Genomic DNA, 26137 nt, shown 5'->3' on the forward strand with positions numbered 1-26137 from the left:
CGGGCATCGTCCCGGCCACGTTATACACAACACCCTCAATTTGAAGTTTCAGCCTCATCACTCGATCTGATACTCTTTTCACCTCCAAGTCACCTCCTGTCATAGTCTCAACATTCATAGTCCCCACATTCAATTCTAGGCTCTGTGCTTTTCTCTTCTCTTTCTGCCGAAGAACCCGCTTTCCACCTCTTCTTCTTCAACTTCGACCCACAGTAGCTGAATTTCCAACGGTGCCCTGCAGGTTTACGGCGCCGGTGGCGGACGTTGTTAACCCGGGCCACGACCGATCCGGTATGGAATTCATTGGATGAATGTTCATATTTGTTTGGCAAAGTTTTAAGACAGATACCCTTCCTGATGCAACCCTCTGCATTGGCTTGGGACTGGCCTACAGTTTGCATTGGCTTGTGCCCCCCATAGGGCTGCATTAAGAGAGAGGAAGACTCATTGCTAGTTATTAGAAAATGCTTGATTTCAGTTGTTGTTGCTCAGGGAGGCTTTTACTTTTTCACACAGGGCCTGGCAGCTTTGAATATTTTTTCCCTTAATAAATAAAATTGCCATTTATGTTTACTTGGGTTATCTTCGTCTGATCATTTACATGTACAGTATTTGATAATCTTAAAAATTAAAGTGGGGAAACCAAGCAAAACATTAAGAATTTGAGAAGGCGGAAATAGCTTTATCAAGGTACTGTACACATCCACTTTTGGAACAAAATAAGTATCTGACACTGAAAATTGCCAAAATGAATCATATTTTATGATATAACATAATAAAATAGCACTTTGAAAATATATGTGCTTTAATGCTTATTTTTAAACATTGTGACTTACACTACTGAATTTCAAAATATTAAATATTGTATTAAAATCCACTCCACAAACAATGCCTCATTGGATTGAGAAAATGGAGGTGCCTTGGTGGATAATGGGTGAAAGGCTTTTTTTTATTAGAAAAGATGGAGTTTATTTTCAATAGTTCACGTTACCACGACGCCCTATAGTGTTTATCATAACATTTACGCTCAATGTACTTTATGGACTGCACTTATATAGCATTATTTATACTGTACACTACCAAATTAATGAGTAGTGCAATACGTTTTGAGATAAAAATCTTACGTTTATCTTTTTGTTTTTGTAAATGAGTTACTATTGCATTTATTACATGATACAATATAATTGAAACCCAAGATTTGTACAGGCATTCGTTTTAATTTAAGAGTTCAATTTTATGATATTGTACCTTTAAAAAAAAAAAAGAAGAAGAAAAAACACAAAAGCAAGGTGGACAAATGTCCAAGCCAACAAACGAGCTGGGGGCAGAGTACAAAACATCACAATGTAATATATACATCACAAATACACGACAAGCATTCTCAGTGAGATAATAAAAAAGATCATCAGTATGTACATGAAAACTGAAAAACATACATAAAAAAAAAACAATGAAATGGAAATGTATTTGTTGATGAAAATTGGAAAATAATGCCAATTTCCACTGTATATACTAAGGGTGCAGCAGTTATTCTTCAAGGCAAATTTCCATACGTAGTCACTGTCGACGTTAACAAATCCTGCTTTTTATATAAATTAATGAGAGTACAATTGTTTTTTTGTTTTTTTTGTTTTATGATGATGTTTACATTCAGCCAGCTGAAGACATGGACTAAGCATGGACTAAGCCTGTAAACATAAAACTATCAAAACATTTAAAGTATTTGACCATAAGAATGAAATCAATTTAAATAAAACAAAAAAAAGTTGTTAGCTAGCTAGCTTTGAATACTCTTAAACAATAACATGACCTTTAAGCGCACAACGTTTTTCACCAGCTTATTAGACAAGCAATAAAATGACAATATAAATCGAAAAAAAAAACAGGAGCAAACATATTAAACTCAACATACGGCTGAGCAAATGACATTGGAGGTCCACTTTGTCACATTACAAACAAGTAGGGACATACAAAACATACGTTCCATTCAGAAATACTGTCAAATATTTTACACTTTTACTGAATATCACTTTGAGACCTGCAGCACCTCCATATGCGATGGAAGACTGACATCCAACTCCAAAAGAATAAAACAAAATATTATCTTGCTATCTTTACTTACAACATACCACTTGATATTGACAGTTTCTTCCATCTTTACTACAATATTGGGTGAACAACGGATGGACGTCTTTTGACATTATGTACGATATGATGACTTCTGCCATGTTACAGCGGCAGTTCCTCTAGGATTATCATAGCAACTCACCAGTCAACGACTTTAGAACATGATCAGCTTCATACATGTGAAAGACGTGTGTACAATTTAAACAGACATGATTGTGTGTATGCACAAGTATTCCTGTGATAATATTTCTTTCCAAAAGATCCAGAGAATGTTAATTCCCCATCAGTCCACGGCTGCACCACTAGAGAGAGAAGAAACACTCGGATCTGACACGAGAGTATTTTGCCCTATTCGTGATAATGGGGGCCTCTGTATGACCTTTAACCTCTCATACTAGCAAAACGGCGCTCTCTCAACACAAAGCCAGTCTCATCATGTCTTGAAATGAATACATCGCACGTTTACCGCATCCATCTTTCTTTAAATTAGGTCTTCTGCAGGTGAACACTATATAACTCAAAGCAGATCTAGCTTACCACAGCCATTTTCTCTAATCTCTTTTTGCTCTTCCTTTCCTCTTTCTCTTGCTAGTGTTTTCCTGGGGTTTGTCGTCTTTGCTCACCGCCGCCGCACCATTGGCAGCCTTGCTGAGTCCGTTGATGGCCCCGTTGGAGATGGCCTTGCCTGCTTTGGAGGAGGAGGAGGAGGAGGAGGCGTCGCGCCTGGGCTGCTGGTGGCGGTAGGTCTGGTAGTAGAAGTTGCCGAAGAGGATGATGAAGGTGATGGCGTAGCAGATTAGGGAGTAGTGCATCCAGTGAGGGAAGTCACAGTTGACGTAGAGGGACAAAGCTGTGTGGCCGATGGTGACGTGGAACTGAATCTGAGACAAAAGCGGGACATCAGATTGGATTACATGTTTGCAGAGTGAATCAGTGAATTTAGATAGATGGATACATTCAGATTAATAGAGAATGAAAAAAACATCTAAGAAAAATGTGGGAAAAAAATTCAAATAAAAAAAATAAAGTTCCTGAATCCCAAAATTTGTGGACATCAAAATTGATTAGGTTCTTCTCTGACTTTTAAAATGAGTTGTTTTTGTGTCATCTTAATAATAAACACACAAACATAACCAAAATCTTAACAGTCATCGCCAGAAGTTCTGTCAGTGATTAAACTGTTTGCTCCCTTTACTTTAGTATTCATATTGAGATTGAAAAAGTTCATTCCATTCTTTTCAAAAAACTGAACAAATAACAAAAGGGTCAGGATAGTAAATATTAGATTTTTACAAATTAGAAGTACTGCATTTAAAAGCCTGTACAGCATACAACATGCGTCATATTATTTTTTTTCCCAATACATAAATGCATAAATGTATATTTAAAAATGTTATATAGCTTAGCACAAGATTTGAGTCAGTGACAACAACAACAAAAATGATGATCTGAGTCTCGCAGTGATGAAGCATGTTACCATCTGGATGATGGTCAGGTACTTCTTCCACCACAGGTACTTTTGGATCTTCGGACCACAGGAAGCCAGGCCATAGTAGAGGTACATCAACACATGGATCGCCGCGTTCATGTGTGCACCAAAAAAAGCTGAACATTAAACAAAGGTTAAAAATAATTTAAGTTAGTCTACTCCGTATGTATTTTCATAATTTGGTGAGCACTTACCTTCGCCATGTACTATGACATGCATCATTTTTTAAATCTTAACGAAGAAAGACTGACATCTAGAATATGAATAATTAATGAATATGGCTGGCAAAAAGCCTGACGCCACTCACACTGTCCTCCCGCCACCCATTTGATGCCGATCCACCAGAGCGTGAACATGGTGCAGTGGTGGTAGACGTGCAGAAAGGTGACCTGCTTGAACTTCTTCCTCAGGATGAAAAACACTGTGTCCAGGTACTCGATGCCTTTGGAGATGAAATACCACCACAAAGCGCCTGCCACCTGAGTGGGGTACAGTCAAATGTTCTTTAAGTTGCAATATGACTAATACACACAAGCACGCACGCACACACACACATACGGGCAATAGTCTTGAAACACACTTCTTCATTAATTTCTCAATCAAGGGGTGGGTTATACCACTTAGTTGTATACCACTTAGTTACGCCACTGAATTCCATGATAAAAGAAAAGGTATCCTTTGAAACTTTAATTTGACAACATAAACAATATTTATGGTTGAAGTACCACTAAACTGGGCCTGTCACCACGTTGACAATGAATTAATTTACTCACCTTAATTTCAAAAATTCTGTTTTTGCAGTATGACTCATACAGTTTGAATAGACCTTTGAATTCCCCAGATCCAAATATGTTTAACATTTTTGGAAAAAATATTCTTGGTTCACATGTTGAGTGCATTATGGAGAGTAAAATTGATGTCAGTGTCACGGGGTGACAGGTTGATCAGGGACAGATAGCTCATGAAGTACTGTATATCTTAGAGACTATTCTAAGTGGCAGCATTATTTCTCACTTGCTGATAAATCGATATTTGGGAATAATACAATTTACTGGTAAAAGTCCGCCGATTGCCATTCAGTAATTGGGGAGGAAAAAACGGCCTGGTCTGGGAAGTATGAAAGATGACTGCAGAACTGTAAGGCAGATGTGCCAACCAAAATTTCACCGTGCTGCCCCCCCCCCCCCCACTTATTCATACTGAATCTAATTCTTCATTTTGACATTCCAATATCCAAATATGTGGGGACAGCCTCAGTGTACGAGCCAGTTTTCCCAGCAGCTCCAGCCCGTATTGTACGTACACTTTATGTCATGTATGCAATCTCAACATTGTTCCACGACCAGATCACCTGAGACCAGCTGAGCTTTGGCTTCTTTTCTTTCAGGTATCTCTACGTCATGGAGACAGATGACTGAAACTGGACACCCCCCTGTGATCCCTTTTATTGGTTATTTTTAGAATATACTTGTTTTAGAAGGTCCCTTCCAAGAACGCATTTGAAAACTAGTTCAATAAAAGAACAAGTTAAGTACTGTATATTGCTTTACAATAGCTCCATTACATACATAAAATCCTGCACAATGGATCCTTGCACTCACCCTGACTTCATTGGGGTCATCTGAGTAGTCCACCCTTTGACAAATGTAGCTGTAGCTGGCTGCCCGGGCTGCCATAAACAGCTAGAGGAAGAAAAATGTATATCATTTGAGTCTCTCCCGGTTAGGTGGTTAAACAGAAAATGACAGGCACTCAAAAGTGGAGGGAAAGCATTGATGAGGTTAATCAAAACCCGCAGGACAAGGCTGTCTCATCAAGATTGAAGGGGATGATTTATGATGCATATTTAAAAAAATAATAATAATAATAATAAATAAATAAATAAATATTTTACCTCTTTGAAGATGAAGAAGTTGAGGAAGACCATACTGAAGTTGTAGACAATGAGTGTTTTGCGGAGCTGGAAGGGCTCCCTGTTCTTCATGTATTTGGGCCCCAGCCAGAGGAACAGCAGGTAGGATGCACTGATGGCCAACGTGGGCAGGGGGTTGTCCATCAGGGGCCATTTCTCCACTCGCTTGTCTGTAGGAAACATTGACAACTTTAAACGGAAAACAAAGCTAGTGGTTTATTTTACTATGAAGCTGCTGAGGTTGCCAGCTGGGGTAAGTTCCTAAAAATACACACAACAGTCAAAACGCCCCTGACATCGTAGATCCGTGTAAAGTTCAACATTTTTATGGCTATAATGTTGTAAATAACTTCTAGTGCATAAAACTACGGCTGATCAAGTATCAAAGGATCGAAGTGAGTGCTCTGCTTTTTCTTTGGCTTTTGTGGCTCTTTTTTTTTTTTTGGCGATTCAAAAAGTTCAAAAACCTTAGCATCATGCCTCATGAGACCTCACTTCATCCATCCATCCATTTTCAGCACCGCTTATCCTCAGCAGGGTCGTGGGCTGCTGGAGCGTATCTCAGCTATCTTCGGGCGGGAGGCGGGGTACACCTTGAACCGGTCGCCAATGCCAATATTATACGGCGTGGCCGATAACCGGTCTATCACTAGTGGGAAAAGCAATTTGCATTATAGCGGGGGCGCAAATGATTAACAAGCGGGGGTTTACTATATTCATATTCTTGAGTCTATTAACAGTTGCTGTCCACTGGGAAGCATGTAGGCCTACTGTGTCTGTACTGTATCAGATTTTTGTTTAATAATAGGAAAACCATAAAACATTTCCCGTCTTGTGTGACAAAACCCCATCGTGGTTACCTGCGATGGTTAAGGTCCATTTGTAGAATTCTATGGTGTCATTAATCAGATGTGTGACAATCTCCATGTCTGATGACCTGAAATGAAGTAAAGAGAGCTGAGCACAGTGTCATGCATACGGATACAGAATGATCCAGAAATGCTGCTTGCTAACTGTGTGTCTGCTTGTTAACATATTAGATTAGTGAGCAGACCGAGCCACAGGAAGACCGTGGGCCAACCGCGATGGATGCATTATATTCTATAGTGACTCGAGTCTATTTGCAACGTGGAATGCGCACAAAAGGCAAGGGAGCATGTGCCGGGACAGCACGTGTGTCAGCACATTTTTTTTTTTTTTTTACGCGACCAACAGGCAGCAGTCGCAGGCGGATGAGGAGGAGAATAAGGATGACTTGATTTCATGGTAGTGGGGGGGGGGCGACCCCCACCCCCAAGCAGCCCATCACCAACACCCCATTCGCCCAAGCCTGCCGCAGCATCCGCCATCGCCTTCACGTTGCTTAACTGTTCCCACAATACACCCCCCCCCCCCACTCCCCCCCAAATCACCATTAATGATAAAGCACAACGCCTTACGAAGTTGAATATACCGCGCAGGTGATGTGATTCGGCACATTTGCATTCTGCGGCATGCACCGACCGGGGCCTTCGCCTCGCTTCTCTCGTCCTCGTGTATATGCCCGTGAAGCTATTTCCGGCTTCAAAATCAAAACGAGTGTCGTTACAACATCTATATCACAAAATGTCATTCTATATCGCCCTCTCCTGCACCAGTTGGGATGCCCGTTACCTTTCCGTGTTGTTTTTTTTGATGACATTCAGTGCAAGGTCATACAGCGTATAAATGCTCCCTCCTACCAATCCAGTTATTTTGTATTTTTTTCCCCCAAATATCAATTGCTCAGCATCGGCGGTGAGTTCGATGGCGATGGCATGAATGTCTCCCTCCGACGTTGCTTTGCCTAACAATTCTCTTGAGCCTTCGCAGCAGCCCCGTCAGGTTACCTCCTCACACACACATTAACTGCTCTGGGTTCACGTCCATATTTCAAAATAAAGTAGCATGCGCATATGCTGTAAGCGTTGACTTTATTTTGTAAATATCACCTCATTTCCGCTTTGCTTGTCGCTGCGTGTTATGTCGAGCTTGATTCAGCCCGTGCTCGGTGCGTGAGGATGGTGGAAGGATGCTTTGAGCATGCGCACAAAGGGAGGCGGATGCAGTACAAGCGCCCCGTTGACATCGTCAAATTCACCGAGGTAAGACAGGAAATACAGCTGCTGTGCCACCAAAATAAAATGGTCGGTTACTTTTATACTGGACTTGTACAGTCACACGGGTTCCAATACAAGAGACGACCATTTGATACAAGTATGAGATGTTTTAATAATGAAAGACAGGTGAGGCTGGGACACTACCAGGGATGCTACCAGGGAGAAACAGTGCACCAGGATTCTCTCTTCACTTACTGTATGATGTGTTTTTAAATCAGTTTTACAAAAACATATTTCGTTGGCGATTCGTTATAAAACTTCCATCCATCTAATTTCAATAGTGGCCTGCTCTATTCTTTAAGCATTTGCGTTATAAGGAGTCCTGTAACGTTTGTTACATTCATTTAGCTGTTTTCCCCCTGGATTTGCTTTGCTAAAATGCATTTATTCATTTTGTAGTTATTATTATTATTCGTTTATCTAAATAAATGTTTGGTTTGTAAACAAAATAAAATTATCGCTACAATTAACAATCTCACATGTTCATTGAACATTGTTTTTATTATAAATTCAAATAATAACAAATAATAATAATAACACATAATTATCTTACTATCCGATGTAACTATTTTACATACACATTTTAACTTTTTTTCATTTTTTTTTTAACTCATCTATTAATGACTCGCTGGCCAATGACTGTTTTAAAAGTCAAATGTGGTCCTTGAGCACAGACGTTTGCTCATCCCCAATGTAACATGCATGTTTTTGTTATGTGGGACAAAGCAGGAGTACCTGGAGCATGTACTGTATGGAAACGCCACACGAGGAGACGGATTTCGAATACCCAAACCTCAAAGCTGTGAGGCAGGCGTGCAAACAACTCGGTCACTCTTGCTGCTGCCCAAGGGTTAAATTCTTATACTGTATCTAAATATTCCATTGTAATGTTACTTTTACTGCTGCAAATGCACTACTTCATGCTACATTACCACCAGTTAGAGCACATGAACCAAATTTGTAGGCCACCAGACTGTTTTATTTTGAAAATCCGAACGCGACTTAAGCGTCTAGGGTGACTTTACGTTTGATGGCGACAACCCTTGGGCCGGCTTTGCGCCTCGTTTTTTTTTTTCCTCCTCCTCATTGAAGTATACGCGTAGGTTACACATTCCCTGCCTCCTACTCCCGTCTCTCGGGGAACGGGATGATTCGTTTTTTGTTTTTTCTTTAGCATTGGTGCTCGGAGGAAAAAGAGCATCTGGACGCACTGAACTGATGGTGGTGGTCCCAGGCCCCAGTTTACTTACTGATCATCCCCATAGCGGGACATGGTCCTCTGAAGCTCGTCAGAAGAGACATCGTCACTACTCTCGCTAGAAACATGAAGATTTGGAGCACAGAGCATGCTTTCAGGTACTGTTGAGATATATATATATATATATATATATATATATATATATATATTAAGAATTTTACCTAAAAATTAGACAGCTCACTGATGTCATGTGAGAGTTGAGGAGACTCACAGAAAATTTTTTTTTTTAAAAATGGAAAGAAATATATGATCTCACAATAGAACACCGCAAGTAAATGACCACGTGTTCCTGTTTTATTTTATAGGTATTACTGTATACCCTCACAGGCCACAACTTTGAGTTCGGCACAACTGCCTAGTCTATATGAACTGTACCCAAATACAGTACCTGTATTCATTTAACAATACAGTATGTTTATTACTTGGGCAGTATGGTGTACTAAATTGTCCAGATACGTGCGAATGTGAGTGTGAGCGGTTGGTCGAAATGTGCCCTGCGCTTGTCTGGCAACCAGTCCAGGGTGTACCTAGCCCAAAGTCAGGTGAGATAGGGGAGTGAAGATATGAAGTATAGAAAATGGATGGATGGCTCAGGCCTTCCCATGTGTGAAGTTTGCGTGTTCTCCGTGTCCTTGTGTGGGTTTTCTACAGGCTTCCTCCCACATTCCAAAAACATGAATGTTAGCGTTGTTGAAAAGTCTCAATTGTCCATAGAGCTGAGTGCGAATGTTTGTTTGTCTATATGTACCCTATGATTGGCTGGCGACCAGTCTAGGGTGTACCCAGCCCCTCGCCCGCAGTCAACTGGACATAGCTCACTCATTATATACTGAATACAGTTTTAAAAAAATGATTGATTGTTTTCTGTTCTTAGGAAAGTGCAATGCAACACACAGAGAGCGGTAGTATTTTGAAAATTCTGCCCTTATCATGAGGTTTGATAAGGTCACCAAAATATTAGAAGCGTACCTACAAACTACAACCACAATAGTAAGCATGTTGTCAAATGAATACCTCTCTGACACGATCAGTTGAATCTCCTTGGGTGAAGCTAAAGTGGCCCATGGCCTGGTAAAAAAAAAAAAAGTTTGAGGAAAGGTACTTGTTTGTGTGAAGTTACCCCTGGGAGACGGTGATCAAGGCCGCCATGAGGAAGTACCCTAATCCGATGAATCCGCACGTGGTGGGCGTGGATGTGTTGGAGCGCCGCCTGGACGCAGAAGGACGCCTGCACAGCCATCGACTCCTCAGCACTGAGTGGGGCCTGCCGGCGATCGTACGAGCGGTCAGTTGTCATGCCGTCAACATGCTCAGTTCACGGTCGTTGCGAAAAGGCGTGTGCTGATTGTCACTTCATGTTTTGTAGATACTAGGAACCAACCACTTGCAGACATATGTGAAGGAACACTCCATAGTCAACCCTGAGGAGAAGAAGATGGAACTGTGCTCAACAAACGTAAGATCATTGGCCGTGTGTCCGCGGGCGTGCTGGAGCCTATCTCAGCTGACTCTGGGCGAGAGGCGGGGTACACCCTGAAGTGGTTGCTAGCCAATCACAGGGAACACATCAACAAACAACCATTCACACTCGCTTTCACACCTACGGGCAATTTTGAGTCTTAAATTAATCTACCATGCGTGTTTTTTGTTTTTTTTTGTGGGGGGGGGGGTGCAAACCGGAGTGCCCGGAGTAAACCTAAGCAGGCACGGGGAGAACATGCACACTCCACACATGCGAGGTCGGATTGGAACCCGGGTCCTCAGAACTGTGAGGCAGACCAGTCATCCACCTTCCGCCCTATTGTTATATTTATATTATTATTCTGTTGTGTGACTGGAAATAGGTGGATACACAGGTTAACTCGACCTTAGCATTTTATTGTGCTGAGGTCGAGCACAATAAAAATTTTTATTGTCACTAGCATACTGTCGATTGATTACCAAAGATACAACCCCAATTCCAATGAAGTTGGTATGTTGTGTTAAACATAAATAAAAACAGAATACAATAATTTGCAAATCATGTTCAACCTATATTTAATTGAATACACTACAAAGACAAGATATTTAATGTTCAAACTGATTAACTTGATTGTGTTTAGCAAATAATCATTCACTTAGAATTTTATGGCTGCAACACGTTCCAAAAAAGCTGGGACAGGTTGCAAAAAAGACTGAGAAAGTTGAGGAATGCTCATCAAACACCTGTTTGGAACATCCCACAGGTGAACAGGCTAATTGGGAGCAGGTGGGTGCCATGATTGGGTAGAAAAGGAGCTTCCCTGAATTGCTCAGTCATTCACAAGCGAAGATGGGGCGAGGTTCACCGCTTTGTGTTCAAGTGCGTGAGAAAATAGTCAAACAGTTTAAGGACAATGTTCCTCAACGTACAATTGCAAGGAATTTAGGGATTTCATCATCTACGGTCCATAATATCATCAAAAGGTTCAGAGAATCTGGAGAAATCACTGCATGTAAGCGGCAAGGCCAAATGCCAACATTGAATGCCCGTGGCCTTCGATCCTTCAGGCGGCACTGCATCAATAAACCGACATCAATGTGTAAAGGATATCACCACGTGGGCTCAGGAACACTTCAGAAAACCATTGTCAGTAAATACAGTTCGGGGCTACATCCTTAAGTGCAACTTGAAACTCTATTATGCAAAGCAAAAGCTATTTATCATCAACACCCAGAAACGCCGCCGGCTTCTCCGGGCCCGAGCTCATCTAAGATGGACTGATGCAAAGTGGAAAAGTGTTCCGTGGTCCGACGAGTACAGCATTTCAAATTGTTTTTGGAAATCGTGGACGTCGTGTCCTCCGGGCCAAAGAGGAAAAGAACCATCCGGACTGTTAAGTTCAAAAGCCAGCATCTGTTATGGTATGGGGCTGTGTTAGCGCCAACGGCATGGGTAACTTACACATCTGTGAAGGCCCCATTAATGCTGAAAGGTACATGCAGGTTTTGGAGAAACATATGCTGCCATCGGAGCAATGTGTTTTTCATGGACGCCCCTGCTTATTTCAGCAAGACAATGCCAAACCACATTCGGCACGTTTTTCAACAGCGTGGGTTCGTAGTAAAAGAGTGCGGGTACTAGACTGGCCTGCCTGCTGTCCAGACCTGTCTCCCATTGAAAATGTGTGGCGCATTATAAAGCGTAAAATATGACAACGGAGACAGCTGAAGCTGTACATCGAGCAAGAATGTGAAAGAATTCCACCCATGAAGCTTCAACAATTAGTGTCGACAGTTCCCAAACGTTTATTGAATGTTGTGAAAAGAAAAGGTGATCTAACACAGTGGTAAACATGACCCCGTCCCAGCTGTTTTTATTTATGTTTAACACAACGTCCCAACTTCATTGGAATCGGGGTTGTACATTATTTGCAGTAAATGGATATAGTTCTCGGACCAATGAAGTGAAATTGGATCATTTGCCAGGCTCTAATCTACAGTACAATATGTGGCAAACTGGGTTATTCGTACAGCTCTGTCAGCTAGTACCACTAACCCCCAGTCAATGAAACCCCCAAACAATAATGATATGAATACAGATCAGCCATTTTGACAGTCATGTGATCTTCGTTGTATAACTACTTACGACATCCACAGATTCCGATTGATTAATTTGAATTTTTTTTTTCTGTCGGCACGTAATCACTTTCTGCCACTCGGAAGTACCCTGGTGCCTGTGGTTTACAAACATTAGGGAAGGTCTATTGGGGAGGCAGTTTCTAAGTCCACCTAAATGTCAGCTTTACAGATGCAATCTCTTGTGGTAAAGATGTCTACCACATCTTTGGTGAAAAAGGGAGGTGTCTATTTGAGGTGGAACACTTACTATTTGTTCAAGTGGACAAGGCACCCGGCATGATGTCGATCATCCAGTCGGGTGCAGGCTCGGATTTGAGGAAATCATGTCATTTAAATTTGAAATACTTCCTTCCATTCAAATTGAAGTTCGTGTTTGCCATCTCCCGCAGATTACTCTTACCAACCTGATATCAGTGGATGAGAGGCTCGTTTACATGCCACACCCAGACAACCCCGAGGTGTAAGTTGATTTTTTCCATTCCCATCTAATTACTCGGTGTCTTTTGATACATTTTGCTGTACCGTTCTTGTGCTCCACAGTACCATCCTGACGCAAGAGGCCATCATTACCGTGAAAGGAGTGAGTTTGAGCAGCTACCTGGAGGGCATGATGGCGAGGAGAATGTCTGCTAATGCCAGGAAGGTAACAACACACACAAGCGCGCGCACACAGACACGTGCACGCACACCCACGCACATGCATGCACGTTAAGATGAAATTTCCTCGTCCAGCTGCTGTCAGGGTCTTTTGCTTGACTTCATCTAATGCTTTACTATGTCTGGCCTTTAATCTGTCCTTTCTCTCTGTGGCACTTTAGGGTTGGGATGCTATTGAGTGGATTATTCAGAACTCTGAAAGAGAAAACATTACTCTCTGACATTGACTAACTCTGGTAACCCTGAGCCACTTTTTTCCTCCTTTGATAAACGGCATGTACAGTACGATAGTCTTATTTTTTTCTTGCTCACCTAACTGTTAACTCTTGACATTTGCAGGAATGCCACACCGTATAGCAAGTGCTTCGGACTAATGCACGGGGGAGTCTTTGTGGACTTCTCACACCACACACGGGCTTACTTGTGGAGTACATGCACATGCAAGATTGACACTGGCAGAGTTGTGGATCCAATGGGAGCAACTGAATGCTCAATCAACAACGTCTGATCCAACAGAAAAAGATTTTGGAACTAACTACTGAAAAGGGCGCCCCTGTTTTTGGCACCATCCATTTGGGAGCATGCTCGACTTTGATGTTTAACTCGTATTTCTCTCCCTCTGGAGTTATGAATGATACTTAATGGGGATGACCAATGCGGTTGTGATTTGTAGATACAAGTATCAATAACTAGGAACGGTAAACCTCTCTTGCAGGTGGTAAGAGTCCTCTGGGGGAAAAAAATGTTTTTTTGATGTATTAAAGTGTATGTATTTTGCATGCTGTAAGAGGAATTAAGTGGCATGGTAGCTAGGGTTTAATTTAGCGTTGCGTTCTCCGATGGGAATGGAGGTTTTTGCTCACTTTACCACAGAACAGCAGCTCCTTTTTGATGCATCGTCAGGCAGTGGAACCTCAAACTCTTTGCAACTGAGATCGAAGTTATGTGGGAGGGTGGGTGCAGTTCCGAAAACCAGTCGGCCTCATAATGCTGCCTGTGTGTGTGAGTGATCACTAAACCCTCATGCCTTTGTACGCGTGGAGAACAACACTATAGTCCAACAAAGTGTGATTGTTGGGGGGAGATTCACGGTGTTACAGAACTGAACAGGTCTAATATTGACTAATTATCGAGACTTTAAAAATTTAGTACAAACAGTAAATTATGACATTATTCACATTCTCTGCTAATAAGTTGTTTATGACAACTGTTGCAACAAATGAATCCATTGTTTGTAACTTAACATTTGCAATAAGGATTACATGAAGAGCAGGATGTCAATTCTGTTTTCTATAGCAGCCATATTTTCGTGGCTATTTTCCATGAAACGGAAATTTCATGCTGACGTACTGCAGATGCAGTAAGTGTACAATGCGAACACTTTTCTCCCATATGGCACGAATAGCTTGAGGTTTTCAGAATGTACTGAATGTATCCAGAAGAGGGCGCTAGTCCCCTTTGCACTGTCCCAAGAAATGGGGGAAACCAAAGACGAGAAGACTGCTGAATAAATACAAAGTGCTTTTGAAAGTAAACATTTTATTGACATAACAGACATTTACAGAATGCTTTGCATAGCATGTACAACAATTGGTAGAGCAGTGCTAAGATTAAGTCTGGATATGACTGCAGTTCTTTCAAAATCCATTTAGACAAGCTGAGCTACTTAACCAGAATTTTAATAACTACGCAGCATGATGCTTTAAAATGCAGGAGGCTTTATAATAAAATTAAAAAAAAAAAAAAATGTTCCACATATTCTTTGGTATCTAAGAAAATACACGATTGTGTTCAAAATCATTAAACAGCATCAGGATCTGGAATAATGTACCAGTTTCAAGTTTTGCAATAAGGCACACCAAGTTGCACGTATCTCAGTCATAAACAATTGCAATAGCAGCCACGGCAGAAAATGAAGACATTAAAAAATGCATCAAATCTTTATAAAAGTGTAAAAGTAAATTAAAAAAAACAAAACATGGTGCATTTACACCCGGTCGCTTCCATTTGATTTCTCGTCAGTACTGAAGCCTCCAGTAATAGCAGTGCCAAACCAAACCATACCCTCTGTGCTTTAAACACTGTACTCCCAATGTGGTCAGCTATAACAATACAATATAAAATAATCATTTTACATATTTACTCGTATGAATAACCTACCAAATTCCTGCCTTGAAATCAACTATAACCAACAACAAACTAAAACTACTGCATTTCCTCACTTCTACTGCTCCCACTTCTTGCTCAAGGATGATTGCTCCAAAATTCCTGAGCGCTCCTTCACTCACTTAACAATGACAGCCTCTTACCTAAAAACGTAAACAAATCTCAATTGCATATATGTCCCACTGCCTGATCTCATCTGAATATACATGCCGGAATCGATAAAACAAAACATACATGTTAATGTACACTATGTACATGCAGCTCATCTCTTTCAGAGGGAGGGAGCGCATCAGAATTTAAAAAGGTTGATGAAGTCTTGAGGGGACAGGGCCATGGTGCAGCTTTCTGGGTTGTTAGCAGTGCAGGGATGATTTGTGTCCTGTTGTGGTAAAGAATGACACTTGAAATACTGCCTCGACTTCAGTCTCAAGTCACCGAAATACTGTCATTAGTCATAGTCATACATTTTAGGCACAAGATAAAAATACTAATGTGTATACCTTCCAGAAAAGGATGTGACAGTGTGAGCAAAAGTGCAGAGTGTCGCTGTACTGCTCTCGGCGAGGATAGCAGCGACTCAGCTTGAAGTACATCTTCTTCCATTCCAGGTGACCTTTGTCTGACACCATCAGACGCTTTCGGATCTAAAAGAGGAACAACACTTTTTAAAAATCATCACAACATTGTTTTATTTTTATTTTTTTGCCAAATATTCTAACTCACTGGCTTATCAAGTACATTTTCGTAAGCAGGGTTTTAAGTGTAAAAGTTCCAGTCTGGTTTTAGGGTACAACACAGCACCAAGACTGCCCTTGTCAAACTTTTAGAGGTAATCGTAATTACAATAAACAAATGGAGTCTGTTCTGCTGGCTCTAGGTGCTGCTTTTGATACAGTAGACCACACCATTCTTTTTAAACAGACACAAATATCTGGTTGGCCTCTCTGGTGCTGCATGCAAATGTTTTTTATCCTACCTCACAGAACTTTTATGGTAAGCATAGATACATGCTCCTCGACATAAAGTGGTGTGCCTTCTGGTTCGATTTTAGGCCCTTATTGATTCAATTTGTACATGCTCCCTCCTTGGCAGTCGTCAGGAGGCACTGAGTGAACTTCCATAGCTACGCTGAAGATACTCAGCTGTACAACGCTGTCTCCCCTGATGACACCAGTCCAATGGACGCTCTCTTTAAATATAATATCCATTTTTAAATGTGTAATATTTGAGACTGTGTACCCAATACTGTATAATGTCTGGTGAATGTATTTTCATGATTAGGATTAAATTCCCTGCCCACTGAAGTAGTACGTTTACAGATGAGCCACATGTCCACATGCCTGTCTGTCTGTGAAGTGGTACTGGCAGAGTCTCTTCCAAAGCAGGCGGTCCTCAGCAAGGCCCCCCAATTCTGGACAAACTTGGCCCAGGCAGACCAAGTCCCTGCCATCCGAAAGACGCTGCATGATGTTCAGCTGCAGGCTGGCAGGCAGCTCCATCAGCGTCATGCCTGTTGATGTTGGCTGAAAGGGCCACAACAAAGTTAGCACTTTTTCTAACCTATATAAACAGAACTGTGAATGTAACCAGCAACGTCTCACCCTGTTGATATGGATGTTGTTTAGCTGCTGCTGCCATTGCAGGATATTGTCCATGCGGTGCACCCATATGTTGATATTCCCCACCAGCACAGACTTGCCCATGTCCTGAACCAGACCGCACAGCGAGAGATAGAGCGTCTGAAGCAGCTCTTTGATGGGACGCACGTCCTGCTGGTCGTCGAGCACTGCGGCAGGAGTTTTGACGAGCGATTAGAGACCGGTCACTAACTTTGGACAAATTAAACATTTGCTCACAATCACAAAAAGTATGCTCATGATTAAAAGACATGTACATTCATATGGCGTGGCGGTGGAGTGATTTTGTGCGGTTATGTCTGGCCAGCGACTGGTTAGCACATCTGCCTCACAGTTCTGAGGACCGAGGTTCAAATCCCGACCCCGCCTGTGTGGAGTTTGCCATGTTCTCGCCGTGCCTGGGTGGGTTTTCCCCGGGTACTCCAGTTTCCTCCCACATCCCAAAAACATGCATGGTAGGTTGATTGACATTTCTAAATTGCCCCTAGGTGTGAATGTGTGTGCGAATGGTTGTTTGTTTCTATGTGCCCTGCGATTGGCTGGCGACCAGTTCAGGGTGTACCCCGCCTCTCGCCCGAAGATAGCTGGGATAGGCTCCAGAACGCCCGCGACCCTAGTGAGGCTTAGCGGAACGGAAGATGAATGATTGAATGAATGTCTGGCCAGGGTGCTTCATAACAGCACCTAAACAAGCTCAATAAAAGCGCAAACTCTAAACAGTATTTGGTTTACAGTGTGGTTTCCAGAGCCATCTCGTTTTTTAACCTATACTCAGTTATTCTTTGGAAACTCACCTATTCGCTGTTGTTTTAGATTCGGCCTAAGCAACAACAGTATTGCCCTCTGGTGGCAATCTTGGTGACAAGGACATATGTTGAAGTAAGTTGAGGTGTTTCGTTTGGACCCAAGTAGTGCTTTGCCACCATCTTGTGGCATCTAGAGGCAATTACAAACTTTTTTTTTTTAGGGGGGGCGGGGATTCAATTACTCAGATTTTCGCTATTCGCGACAGGGCTCAGTACCCATCTCTGGCAAACAGAGGGTTCAATGTGTATCAAAACCATTATATAGACCATCGTTGGGACATAAGACCCTTACATCAACAGGTTATTATTATTATTATGAAAGATGACCTTAAGTAGCAGGTACCCCATTTGTAGCTAAAGCAAATTGGCTTCCACACTTCTGGGAAGACTCTCTACAGGACTTTGGAGTGCTTCTGTAGGATTTTTTTTGTCCATTCATTCATACAAGAACATGAACATAATCTGTGTTGCGGTTTATCCCAAGCTGTTTGATGGGGTTGGAGTTTTAAAAAAAAAACAACCTAAATGCAGAGTTTTGTTATAAACTACTTTCATGAGAAGTGTGACAAGGCTCACCTTTCTGCACCACCCTCTCCAGAATATTCATGTAGTTCTTCTGAGCCACGCCACTGAGTGAGGGGAGCTGCGACTTGGCGATAAGCTCCAGGAGCTTGAACAGAAAGAGCGAGAGGGGAGGGGAGAAAAGAGCATAAATTGACTGCTGTCTGCTGAGAGACTATGTTCCACTGATTTGTTACTCAAGGTTTGTTATACCACGTTCTTAAGTAAAGACACAAACACAAAACACAAACACTCCTGATGAGCACAGTCTGGCTGCAATCCACCTGGGCTGAAATTAATTGATGAATGTTTTCAGGGGGACAGCAGCTGCTGGGAAGCATTTGGCCCACAGCCTGGGAAGCCCAAAAACTTTGCAAAACAAGCTTTAATCACTTGCATACTGATCCTGTCAAGTGAATTATTCAGAGTGTGCATGTGTGGTTATCACCGTTAGTTTTCAAGCACACAAGCACGTACCAGATTGGCATGGAACACATGAGGTGACATCATGGAAGAACATGTTTGACCTTGGACGTCGTAAAACAGAGAAGCTGCAGGACCACAGGAGAAACTGCCCCCATTGCCAAGGTGCTTAATGAAGTGAATTACATTAAAAAGGTACTGTACATAAAGTACAGTACTGAAGTACTGGTTTCTTCATCCTCAAACCTCGTGCCCATTTTTAAGCTGGTCTGCTTGCGTCTTATTGCCTTTTGCATTCCTTCCAGCTGCATTCCTTCAGCCTAATCCTATGACCTTCGTCTTTTAGCAGCTCATCAAGCGCTGCTCACTTTGTAGAGCAGCCGGGCAGAACAATGTGCGTTTCCGTATCTACTTTTAGCACCCGTGGCTCACGAAACTGCACTTCATAGCCTGGCACTCACCTTACATTTTTCCACAAACATAGACGGTATTAGGAAGACCGCTTGCTATTATATAATACCAATTGAGATCCACCCTAATGTTTCTCTCTCTCTCCATGCAGTTACCTCCATTTCTCTCTCGTGACATAAGAGGGGACCCACTGAATGTCTCTCAGCAAAGAACTTGATCTGTTGTAGTGAGTCGGAGTGAAATGAAGCAATCAGACGTACACAGAGGAAAGCGGTGACCCAGGACGGTGCGTTCAGAATAGACGATTGTGTTACACAGACAATGTTGTACCGGCTTACGGCACTGGACTACTTGTTAGCCCGGGAGGTTACATTAAAAAGTCATTCCAAAACACACAGACTATTATCTGCAGAAAGCTCCATTTCATTAGTGAAAGTGAAAATGGCAAGTACAGGACTCATGATTATTGTCATAATACATTGTTGAATAATGAAATTTTTTGTTTTTTTTTTACAGAAAGGATATAGTGAATGCGGACAGCAAGGGCAAAACACACCACAAGGTGTGAGTCACACTATGGGGCAGGCGGGGGAGTCAGAATCACCTGACAACTACCATGTCTAGTTTCACGCGGCCTGTGAGGAGGGGTCTCACCTCACTGCGTAGATAAGCCCACATGCAGCTCACGTGGGGTTACATGTGGGAAAAGTTAACATCAGTGAGGAGATCCTTGATGGGGGGGGGGGGGGACGATATTTGGTGCTACTTTACTTTGGGGAGACAATTTCAACACCACCACCTCCATTGCGATTAGCATCAACTGCGATGACTCACGCACACAAACATGCACTGGCTACGTCAGTATCATCAGCACTGTCTGCAGAGTATTGATAAGTGACACACACACACACACACACACACACACACACACACCCTCTAAGCTTTAACCCCTTCATTGTGGCTACTTCAAAACACGTCAACAAACAAAGATGTGGACAGTGAAACGAGGACTCACTCTGACCACATAATTGAACCTCCTCGTGTCCTTGATGGCGCTGCAGAAATCCAAGCGGTTGAAGGCTTCCCCCAGGGTACAATAGCCGTGGCGCTGAGAGAATTTAATTAACAAGGTATTAGTTTGCAATCCTGCGCAGTTGACAAAATCTTATGGCAGCTAAGGTTATACATTACCTCCTTGGTGCTTCCTTTATGAACATAAATCCACTTTTCCCTGTGGAAATCTGTGAGAAAGCACCAATGTTTGTATTAGTGGCCTGAAACAGAGTTCATAACATGGAGGGAAATGAACGCTAAAAAAACTTTGTGCGCATCTCCTGCCAATCTATGACTGGAAGCTAACTTGGAGTTTGTATTGACATAATAATGCTAGACTCAACAATAACAGATACTTAATCGTGATACAATCAGTCAGATGGTGGTGAGTGACTCACATGAGACCTTGGTGTTGTTGTTCATGAGGTCTTTTTTCCTCTTCTTGGCAGCCATGTCAAAGCTGAGAGAAAGCAGCAAGTTCTCCTTGTTGAAACACTCATGCTCGGCTTTGCAGAAGCTACGAAAACCACAAAGAACACGTTTAATACACCAGTGATTCTCAACGCGCGTCGTGGCACATTAGCGTGCCGTTAAAGCTCAGGTGTGACATGGGAAATTATCTAAATTCAATTAATTGGTCAGAAAACCATTTATTCGTCTTGCTGTCACGTCTTTGTTCATCTGTGCCAGTGACGTATAGTGACAGGCAGAACATTAACTCATGCACTGCGAGTCTTCCCAGTTAACATGGATATTTGACTTCTAAAGCCGTCAATGGCAGTGAATGTGTTAAATGCTATTGCACTAGTGACTCTCTCAGGCTCCCTCTAGTGGTATGTGAAATAATCACTGAATTATATCCAAACTTAAAATGTGAAATAAAAGCAAACATTAGAATGATGCTTGTAGCTGCGCATACAGCCTATTTTAAACTTTCTTAACCCAGTAACAGAACCATTTTCGATTAGTGTATGTTTTGAAGGTCCGTTGTATTTAACTTTTAAGCACACACATATGCATTTAATCTTCAAGAACGATTTGGTTTTAAAAATGTATCCAAGTACAATTTTTATTTAATGTTTATGTGCAATACATTTGAAGTGAATCATTATATTAGTAGTTCCCCCCCAATATTTAAGAGACATGTTTAATGTTCAAACTGTGCATAACGTTATAGCGGTTTACGATAACCATTCTACTTTAAGAATAAAAGCTATGTTTTTATGAACACTTGGGCCAACTACAGTAGTGTATTTTAATGTTTGTCATGATGGTGCTACTTGGAGATCCAGACATTTTCCGCAGGTGGTACTTGTGTAAAGAGTTTGAGTACCGCTGCACTAGATGGTCGAAGGTTCAGAATTCACCTGTGTATCCTCTTTTTTTTTGTGACATTTGCATCCGGTGCTGTGCTTTTGAGTTTTTGTAAGTAAAATATGTATATGGCTTAATAAAGGTTGGGAAACATTGTATTTCACCATACACTCTTAGGAAGCTTCACTTTTGGCCCATGTTCTTAACGTACACATTATAAAAATTAAAAATAAAAATAAAAACATCTGGATTGCATTCAGGATGTTGTCACGTTGAAGACAAATTGTTTGTGACACAAGGAAGTCAAGTCAGTTTGTTCAAGTGACTCACCCGGCGTTAATCCGCTCACTTGTAGGGGTTATTAATAGATGAGCGATTAGCAACAAAGGAGAGAAACATCAGAACAAAAGGACCAGCGAGAAGGAAAGCATACTTGGTGCACTGCATGCCGCTTGCTTCAATATGTCACTTCTGACTTTTTCCATCATATATTTCAAACGTGGTGACGTTTTGCTTACGCATTTTGATGACAAACCTCTCCACGGAGATGTTGTTGTTTTTCTCGTCCACGGTTGTCTTTTTCCATCCCTCCTCGGTCTTAACCCAACACTGTCCCGGGGACCTCCAGTCCTGTCCGAGGAATGGCATCCTTCGCTGGTTTGGGATCGAGCAAATATGCTGCAAAAAAAAAAAATCGAATAAAATAATTTTTTAAAAATTAAAAACAAAAAAACCCACTGACGGCGTTGCTCGTTGACGACACTTGCTGTTGAAGGTTTATTGTGATTGCGCAGCTTCTTTTTATATGCTCCCGGAAGCACGCTGGCCCCGCCCACCTCGGAAACTTCCCTGCAGCACGTGGCTTTGTTTATCCACTCGAGCGTGGCAAAACGTCGCGGAAAAGAAACACACACGGGTAAGGCCGCATCACGTACGAACGCCCTGATGACACCAAGTACGCGTGGTCAGAAATATTAGGCGGAAAGACGCTAGAACCAGTTTTCTTCCATTTTTCTTCCAAGGCTCGAGCCGCTTTGGGAGATCATTACGTAACCGTCTCAGGCAGCTGGCAGCACAAGCAAGCAATTACTGTTTAACTTCAAAGCTGCTCAATTAAAAACGAAGGGACTCACATATTTCACTTGAACTGCGTTAAACGTTTTCTTTAAAAAAAAAAAAGATAATAAATATATAAATAAACATCCCTTCCTAGAGTTGTTTCACAATTGTAAAGGATACTTATATGACCGCTGGGGCCAGGTGTTGTGAGTTGTTGCTGATGACCGCGGAAGTGTTCTTCGTTCACATGGCCCAAGCAAGATGTTTTTTTTTTTTTTTTTGGAGCACACTATTGATTCAAATAATATTCATAACAGATCAATCATTGTTGACTTTCCTCATGAGGGATTATAATCACTATAATAAATGAAGAAAATACACAAGAGCAGACTGAGGTTAATTGATACAGCATTGCTAGTGATAAAACACAAAGTGGGGTACTGAATATTATGGGGGGGCTAAGCAGCTGCTTGTGCCTGGTACGCACATAAGGATTTTTTAAAAGATATACAGACCCCACACATGAAGATAACCCCCCAAAGAAAATAATTTAAAACAAAACAGGCTTTTAACAGTGTTGGTGGTTTTGTGTGTGATGTGCTCCGTTAATATCATCACAGAACGCCACACAGATAAGGCTTCTGTTTGACCACTGATCTCAAGTCTAGTCCGCCAAGACAGAAGTCTTGCATGGGCAAACCTGATGTAACAAAAACAAGGAAGGAGAAACACAACCCGATATGTTGCGCTGATGATTGCGCCGAGTGTTGCAGAAGGGACCGGAGGGGGGTGAGTGCTGTAGAATGTTGATGTTGCCAACAACCACTTGCTTTGGAAAATACTACTTAAACTCACTTGTAAAAAAAAAAAAAAAAAAAACATGACATTGGGTAGGACATGTTTGTTTTTATGTACGGCTGCTTCCTTGTTCTTCAGTCAGGTCATTCATTTCCTTGATTGGCTGCATTCTGTTTCACAACACAATTTACAGTGATGATTGAGGAGGTATAGGCTTTCCCCAAACACATTAAGATTTTTGGTCATAGATATAGAACACATTTAATTGTGAAGATTGTCAGCCCAAATTCACTCTTAACACACCTCAGACCACAGGATAATCTTGTAGGATAATCTTATAAAACATAAAATGCTCTGGAAGGGGCAACATGCAGACAAAAACTGCCATCCCTATGTGTGTTCCAGGTCTTCCTTTAATCATGCCTCAGGCCCACTGTGGATACAAATAAAGAACAATTTAGTAAATGTAAGAGTAACCAACCAAATTGGCAGAAAAAAACCCATTTACTGACATATTTTGTTATATTACAAAGTAAAAACTGTGCCAAACAAAACTTGCGAGTGACTCACTGTGGCAGGTTGAGCCTAAAGTCACAATAGCATTATTATTATTACTAAAAGAAACCTTATAACCACCAATAATACATTATTGAATCCTACAAGTATATAAATATATTTGTATAACAATTATAAGTTATCAAATCATATAGAGTATTTTGTCCTGATTTATTGCAACTGAGATTCAGTTTGATCATGTTGCATAGGTTGTTGTCACACAAACCAGTCTTGAGTAATAATTTCATTTTTCATGGTCAATATATTCCTCAAATATACGAGGAAGATGTTTAGAAACGTAACAAGGAAGCATAGCAGTGGAGTCTCATGATCTGTAGTCACTCCTGGTAATATAAATAGATCAAGTTGTCCTTCTCATTCGGCATGGGTATTGAGTTACATTCTGTATTGTGTGGGGTTGTTTATCCTGTAAGGAGGTTGGGGCTGTGCCGTTGTACTTCAATTTCAAATTTTCAAAGCATCGCCAATGGATCCATGAGGGCAGAATGTCAAAGTTTTGCTCACTTTCAATTGTGCTGTGAAAATGAAGATGTCTGCTGCTCAGTTTAGATTAGCTTCATTCCACAAACTCTGATTACTGTTTGTCTGTCTGCTCATGTAAAGTTCACTTCCATAATGTCCTGCAGCTTGATATGCATAGCGCATTCAGTGACAGGGACAAAAGGCTCCAGCTACACAGATGGTGTGTGTGAGTCCATGTGCTTCAGAGTAAAGGAAGGTTTTTTTTTTTTTTTTTACATCTGTCTGTATGGCAAGAGGGACATTTTCCACATCTTCATAATTCATAACACTATTCTATCTGTTAAAACGTGACCAGCAGCAACACTGTTCGTCTTCTTGGAAGAAGCTCATCTCATGTTGATGGGGGAAACACTATGAGTGTTTGTTGCATTGTCTTTTCTGTTCATGTGCACTCATCAGTCATCGCTGAAGACTGCTTGTAATGCTGAAGATGTTGTGAATATGTGTGGAAAAATGATTATTTGATCATTTAACCCACACTGCTGTTTATTTCCAATCCCACGTTGTTTTTGGGATGGTTGCTTCTACAGTTTAGTGTTGGTGGTTTTAATGCAACACCCTAATGTAGGCAAAAGGTCACTCACATGCTTGTATCTTGTATTCGACATCACATGCAGACACTAACGTGGACATTTAGTGAGCACTGACTGGGGCAATTGCTACCATTTTGACAGACTCTAGGAAATAGCTGTGGCTAACAAGACGGTGTGATGTGTTTATACGTATAAAGTAGAACTTCATGACTGAATGCATGCTATGGTGTGAATTGTGGGGGTAAATTATCCCCTGATGTGCAATTGCTTCTATTTCTGTAGTAGACCAAACAACATGATAGCACAGAAAGTCCCAACAAGTGTTCCATCTGCTGTTAACTGAAGCAAAGTGATGCAAAGAACAGAGGCTTGAAAAAAAGTCAAAAAAGTTATTTAACGAGGTCAATCACAGTGCTTTTGTGTCAGTTGATCCACTGGAAAGAGAAAGGTCAAAAAGCCTCCTTTTATTACATTTTCCAAGCGTTAAATGCGGCAGGAGGTCAAGTACTTGCACAATAAATATGGTTAGGCTTGTTTGGCTCTCGAAAGTAATTTCCAAATATCAGTTAGGGAGGCGATTTAGAAGGCATAGTACGATGCGCGTTGTCGTCACTATTAATGTGCAATGTTGACTACCCTAGCGTGGCTTCAGTCCCACCCTCAGAAGCAATTCATGTTGACAGAAAATGGATGGGTTGATTTTTAAGTCAAGAAATGTATGCGGTGATACAATACATACTCAAAAATAAGTCAATAGTTCCACAGTTATCATGTCAAAATGCATAAACTAGGTCTCTCTTTGTACATAGTTGTCTGAGGGTCTTATTAAATGTATTAAAAACTATTATGCAAAGATCAAACGAAAGTTCCTCATTATATACCAAATTGTTCTTTTTTATATCATTTCACAGCGGGATATGATTAAATAGAGAGTAATTGTCAGTAATTGTGACTTTGGATGAGACAGTCTCGACTGGTCGGCTGCAGAAGTCACATACTGTATAAGGTGTGTGACAAAAGTTACAGAACTGTCGCCAAAAACGATATATTTCGAATCCAAACTACATAAAGGTGAATAATAATCATCTATAATAATC

General features: G+C 41.4%; 3 protein-coding genes across 6 annotated transcripts; 1 reads left to right on the forward strand and 2 right to left on the reverse strand.

The window, feature by feature from the left end:
- Positions 1-1250: 1250 nt before the first annotated feature.
- On the reverse strand, positions 1251-7386 carry elovl4a (ELOVL fatty acid elongase 4a). The gene is made up of 7 exons (XM_061673936.1): positions 7182-7386; positions 6389-6465; positions 5511-5698; positions 5218-5298; positions 3924-4095; positions 3605-3732; positions 1251-3008 (listed from the first exon to the last, which is right to left on the reverse strand). The coding sequence occupies exons 2-7, from the start codon at positions 6453-6455 to the stop codon at positions 2679-2681; spliced, it is 966 nt and encodes a 321-aa protein (XP_061529920.1). The 5' UTR covers positions 6456-6465; positions 7182-7386; the 3' UTR covers positions 1251-2678.
- A 1389-nt stretch (positions 7387-8775) lies between these two features.
- Positions 8776-14360, forward strand: prelid3a (PRELI domain containing 3A). Of its 2 annotated transcripts, XM_061675561.1 has the most exons (7): positions 8776-9022; positions 10041-10209; positions 10291-10380; positions 12914-12984; positions 13065-13167; positions 13343-13417; positions 13521-14360. In XM_061675561.1, the coding sequence occupies exons 1-6, from the start codon at positions 8991-8993 to the stop codon at positions 13400-13402; spliced, it is 525 nt and encodes a 174-aa protein (XP_061531545.1). In that variant the 5' UTR covers positions 8776-8990; the 3' UTR covers positions 13403-13417; positions 13521-14360. The 2 variants fall into 2 exon arrangements, with proteins under 2 accessions (XP_061531545.1, XP_061531546.1); XM_061675562.1 differs by lacking the exon at positions 13343-13417.
- Positions 14361-14703: 343 nt separating this feature from the next.
- On the reverse strand, positions 14704-22339 carry fbxo32 (F-box protein 32). Of its 3 annotated transcripts, none has more exons than XM_061673937.1 (9): positions 22088-22339; positions 20637-20755; positions 20377-20426; positions 20201-20293; positions 18367-18460; positions 16949-17176; positions 16688-16857; positions 15848-15991; positions 14704-15726 (listed from the first exon to the last, which is right to left on the reverse strand). In XM_061673937.1, the coding sequence occupies exons 1-9, from the start codon at positions 22198-22200 to the stop codon at positions 15637-15639; spliced, it is 1101 nt and encodes a 366-aa protein (XP_061529921.1). In that variant the 5' UTR covers positions 22201-22339; the 3' UTR covers positions 14704-15636. The 3 variants fall into 3 exon arrangements, with proteins under 3 accessions (XP_061529921.1, XP_061529924.1, XP_061529923.1); XM_061673940.1 differs by having other exon boundaries at positions 22071-22339; XM_061673939.1 differs by having other exon boundaries at positions 16688-16870; positions 16949-17133; positions 22088-22338.
- Between the last annotated feature and the right edge of the window lie 3798 nt (positions 22340-26137).

This window comes from Phycodurus eques, chromosome 4 (assembly GCF_024500275.1).
Source record: "Phycodurus eques isolate BA_2022a chromosome 4, UOR_Pequ_1.1, whole genome shotgun sequence".
Lineage (NCBI taxonomy): Eukaryota > Metazoa > Chordata > Actinopteri > Syngnathiformes > Syngnathidae > Phycodurus > Phycodurus eques.

What these genes read in the sequence shown, in the direction of transcription:
- elovl4a (XM_061673936.1), bottom strand. Translation starts at nt 6,455, where the DNA reads ATGGAGATTGTCACACATCTGATTAATGACACCATAGAATTCTACAAA. An exon ending in ATGACCCCAATGAAGTCAGG is followed by an intron (nt 4,096 to 5,217) that starts GTGAGTGCAAGG and finishes TACCCCACTCAG; the next exon opens with GTGGCAGGCGCTTTGTGGTG. An exon ending in ACCTGACCATCATCCAGATG is followed by an intron (nt 3,009 to 3,604) that starts GTAACATGCTTC and finishes CTTTTGTCTCAG; the next exon opens with ATTCAGTTCCACGTCACCAT.
- prelid3a (XM_061675561.1), top strand. Translation starts at nt 8,991, where the DNA reads ATGAAGATTTGGAGCACAGAGCATGCTTTCAG. An exon ending in TGCCGGCGATCGTACGAGCG is followed by an intron (nt 10,210 to 10,290) that starts GTCAGTTGTCAT and finishes CATGTTTTGTAG; the next exon opens with ATACTAGGAACCAACCACTT. An exon ending in TGTCTGCTAATGCCAGGAAG is followed by an intron (nt 13,168 to 13,342) that starts GTAACAACACAC and finishes GTGGCACTTTAG; the next exon opens with GGTTGGGATGCTATTGAGTG.
- fbxo32 (XM_061673937.1), bottom strand. Translation starts at nt 22,200, where the DNA reads ATGCCATTCCTCGGACAGGACTGGAGGTCCCCGGGACAGTGTTGGGTT. An exon ending in GGAGAGGGTGGTGCAGAAAG is followed by an intron (nt 17,177 to 18,366) that starts GTGAGCCTTGTC and finishes ATTTGTCCAAAG; the next exon opens with TTAGTGACCGGTCTCTAATC. An exon ending in GTCACATCCTTTTCTGGAAG is followed by an intron (nt 15,727 to 15,847) that starts GTATACACATTA and finishes TTACCACAACAG; the next exon opens with GACACAAATCATCCCTGCAC.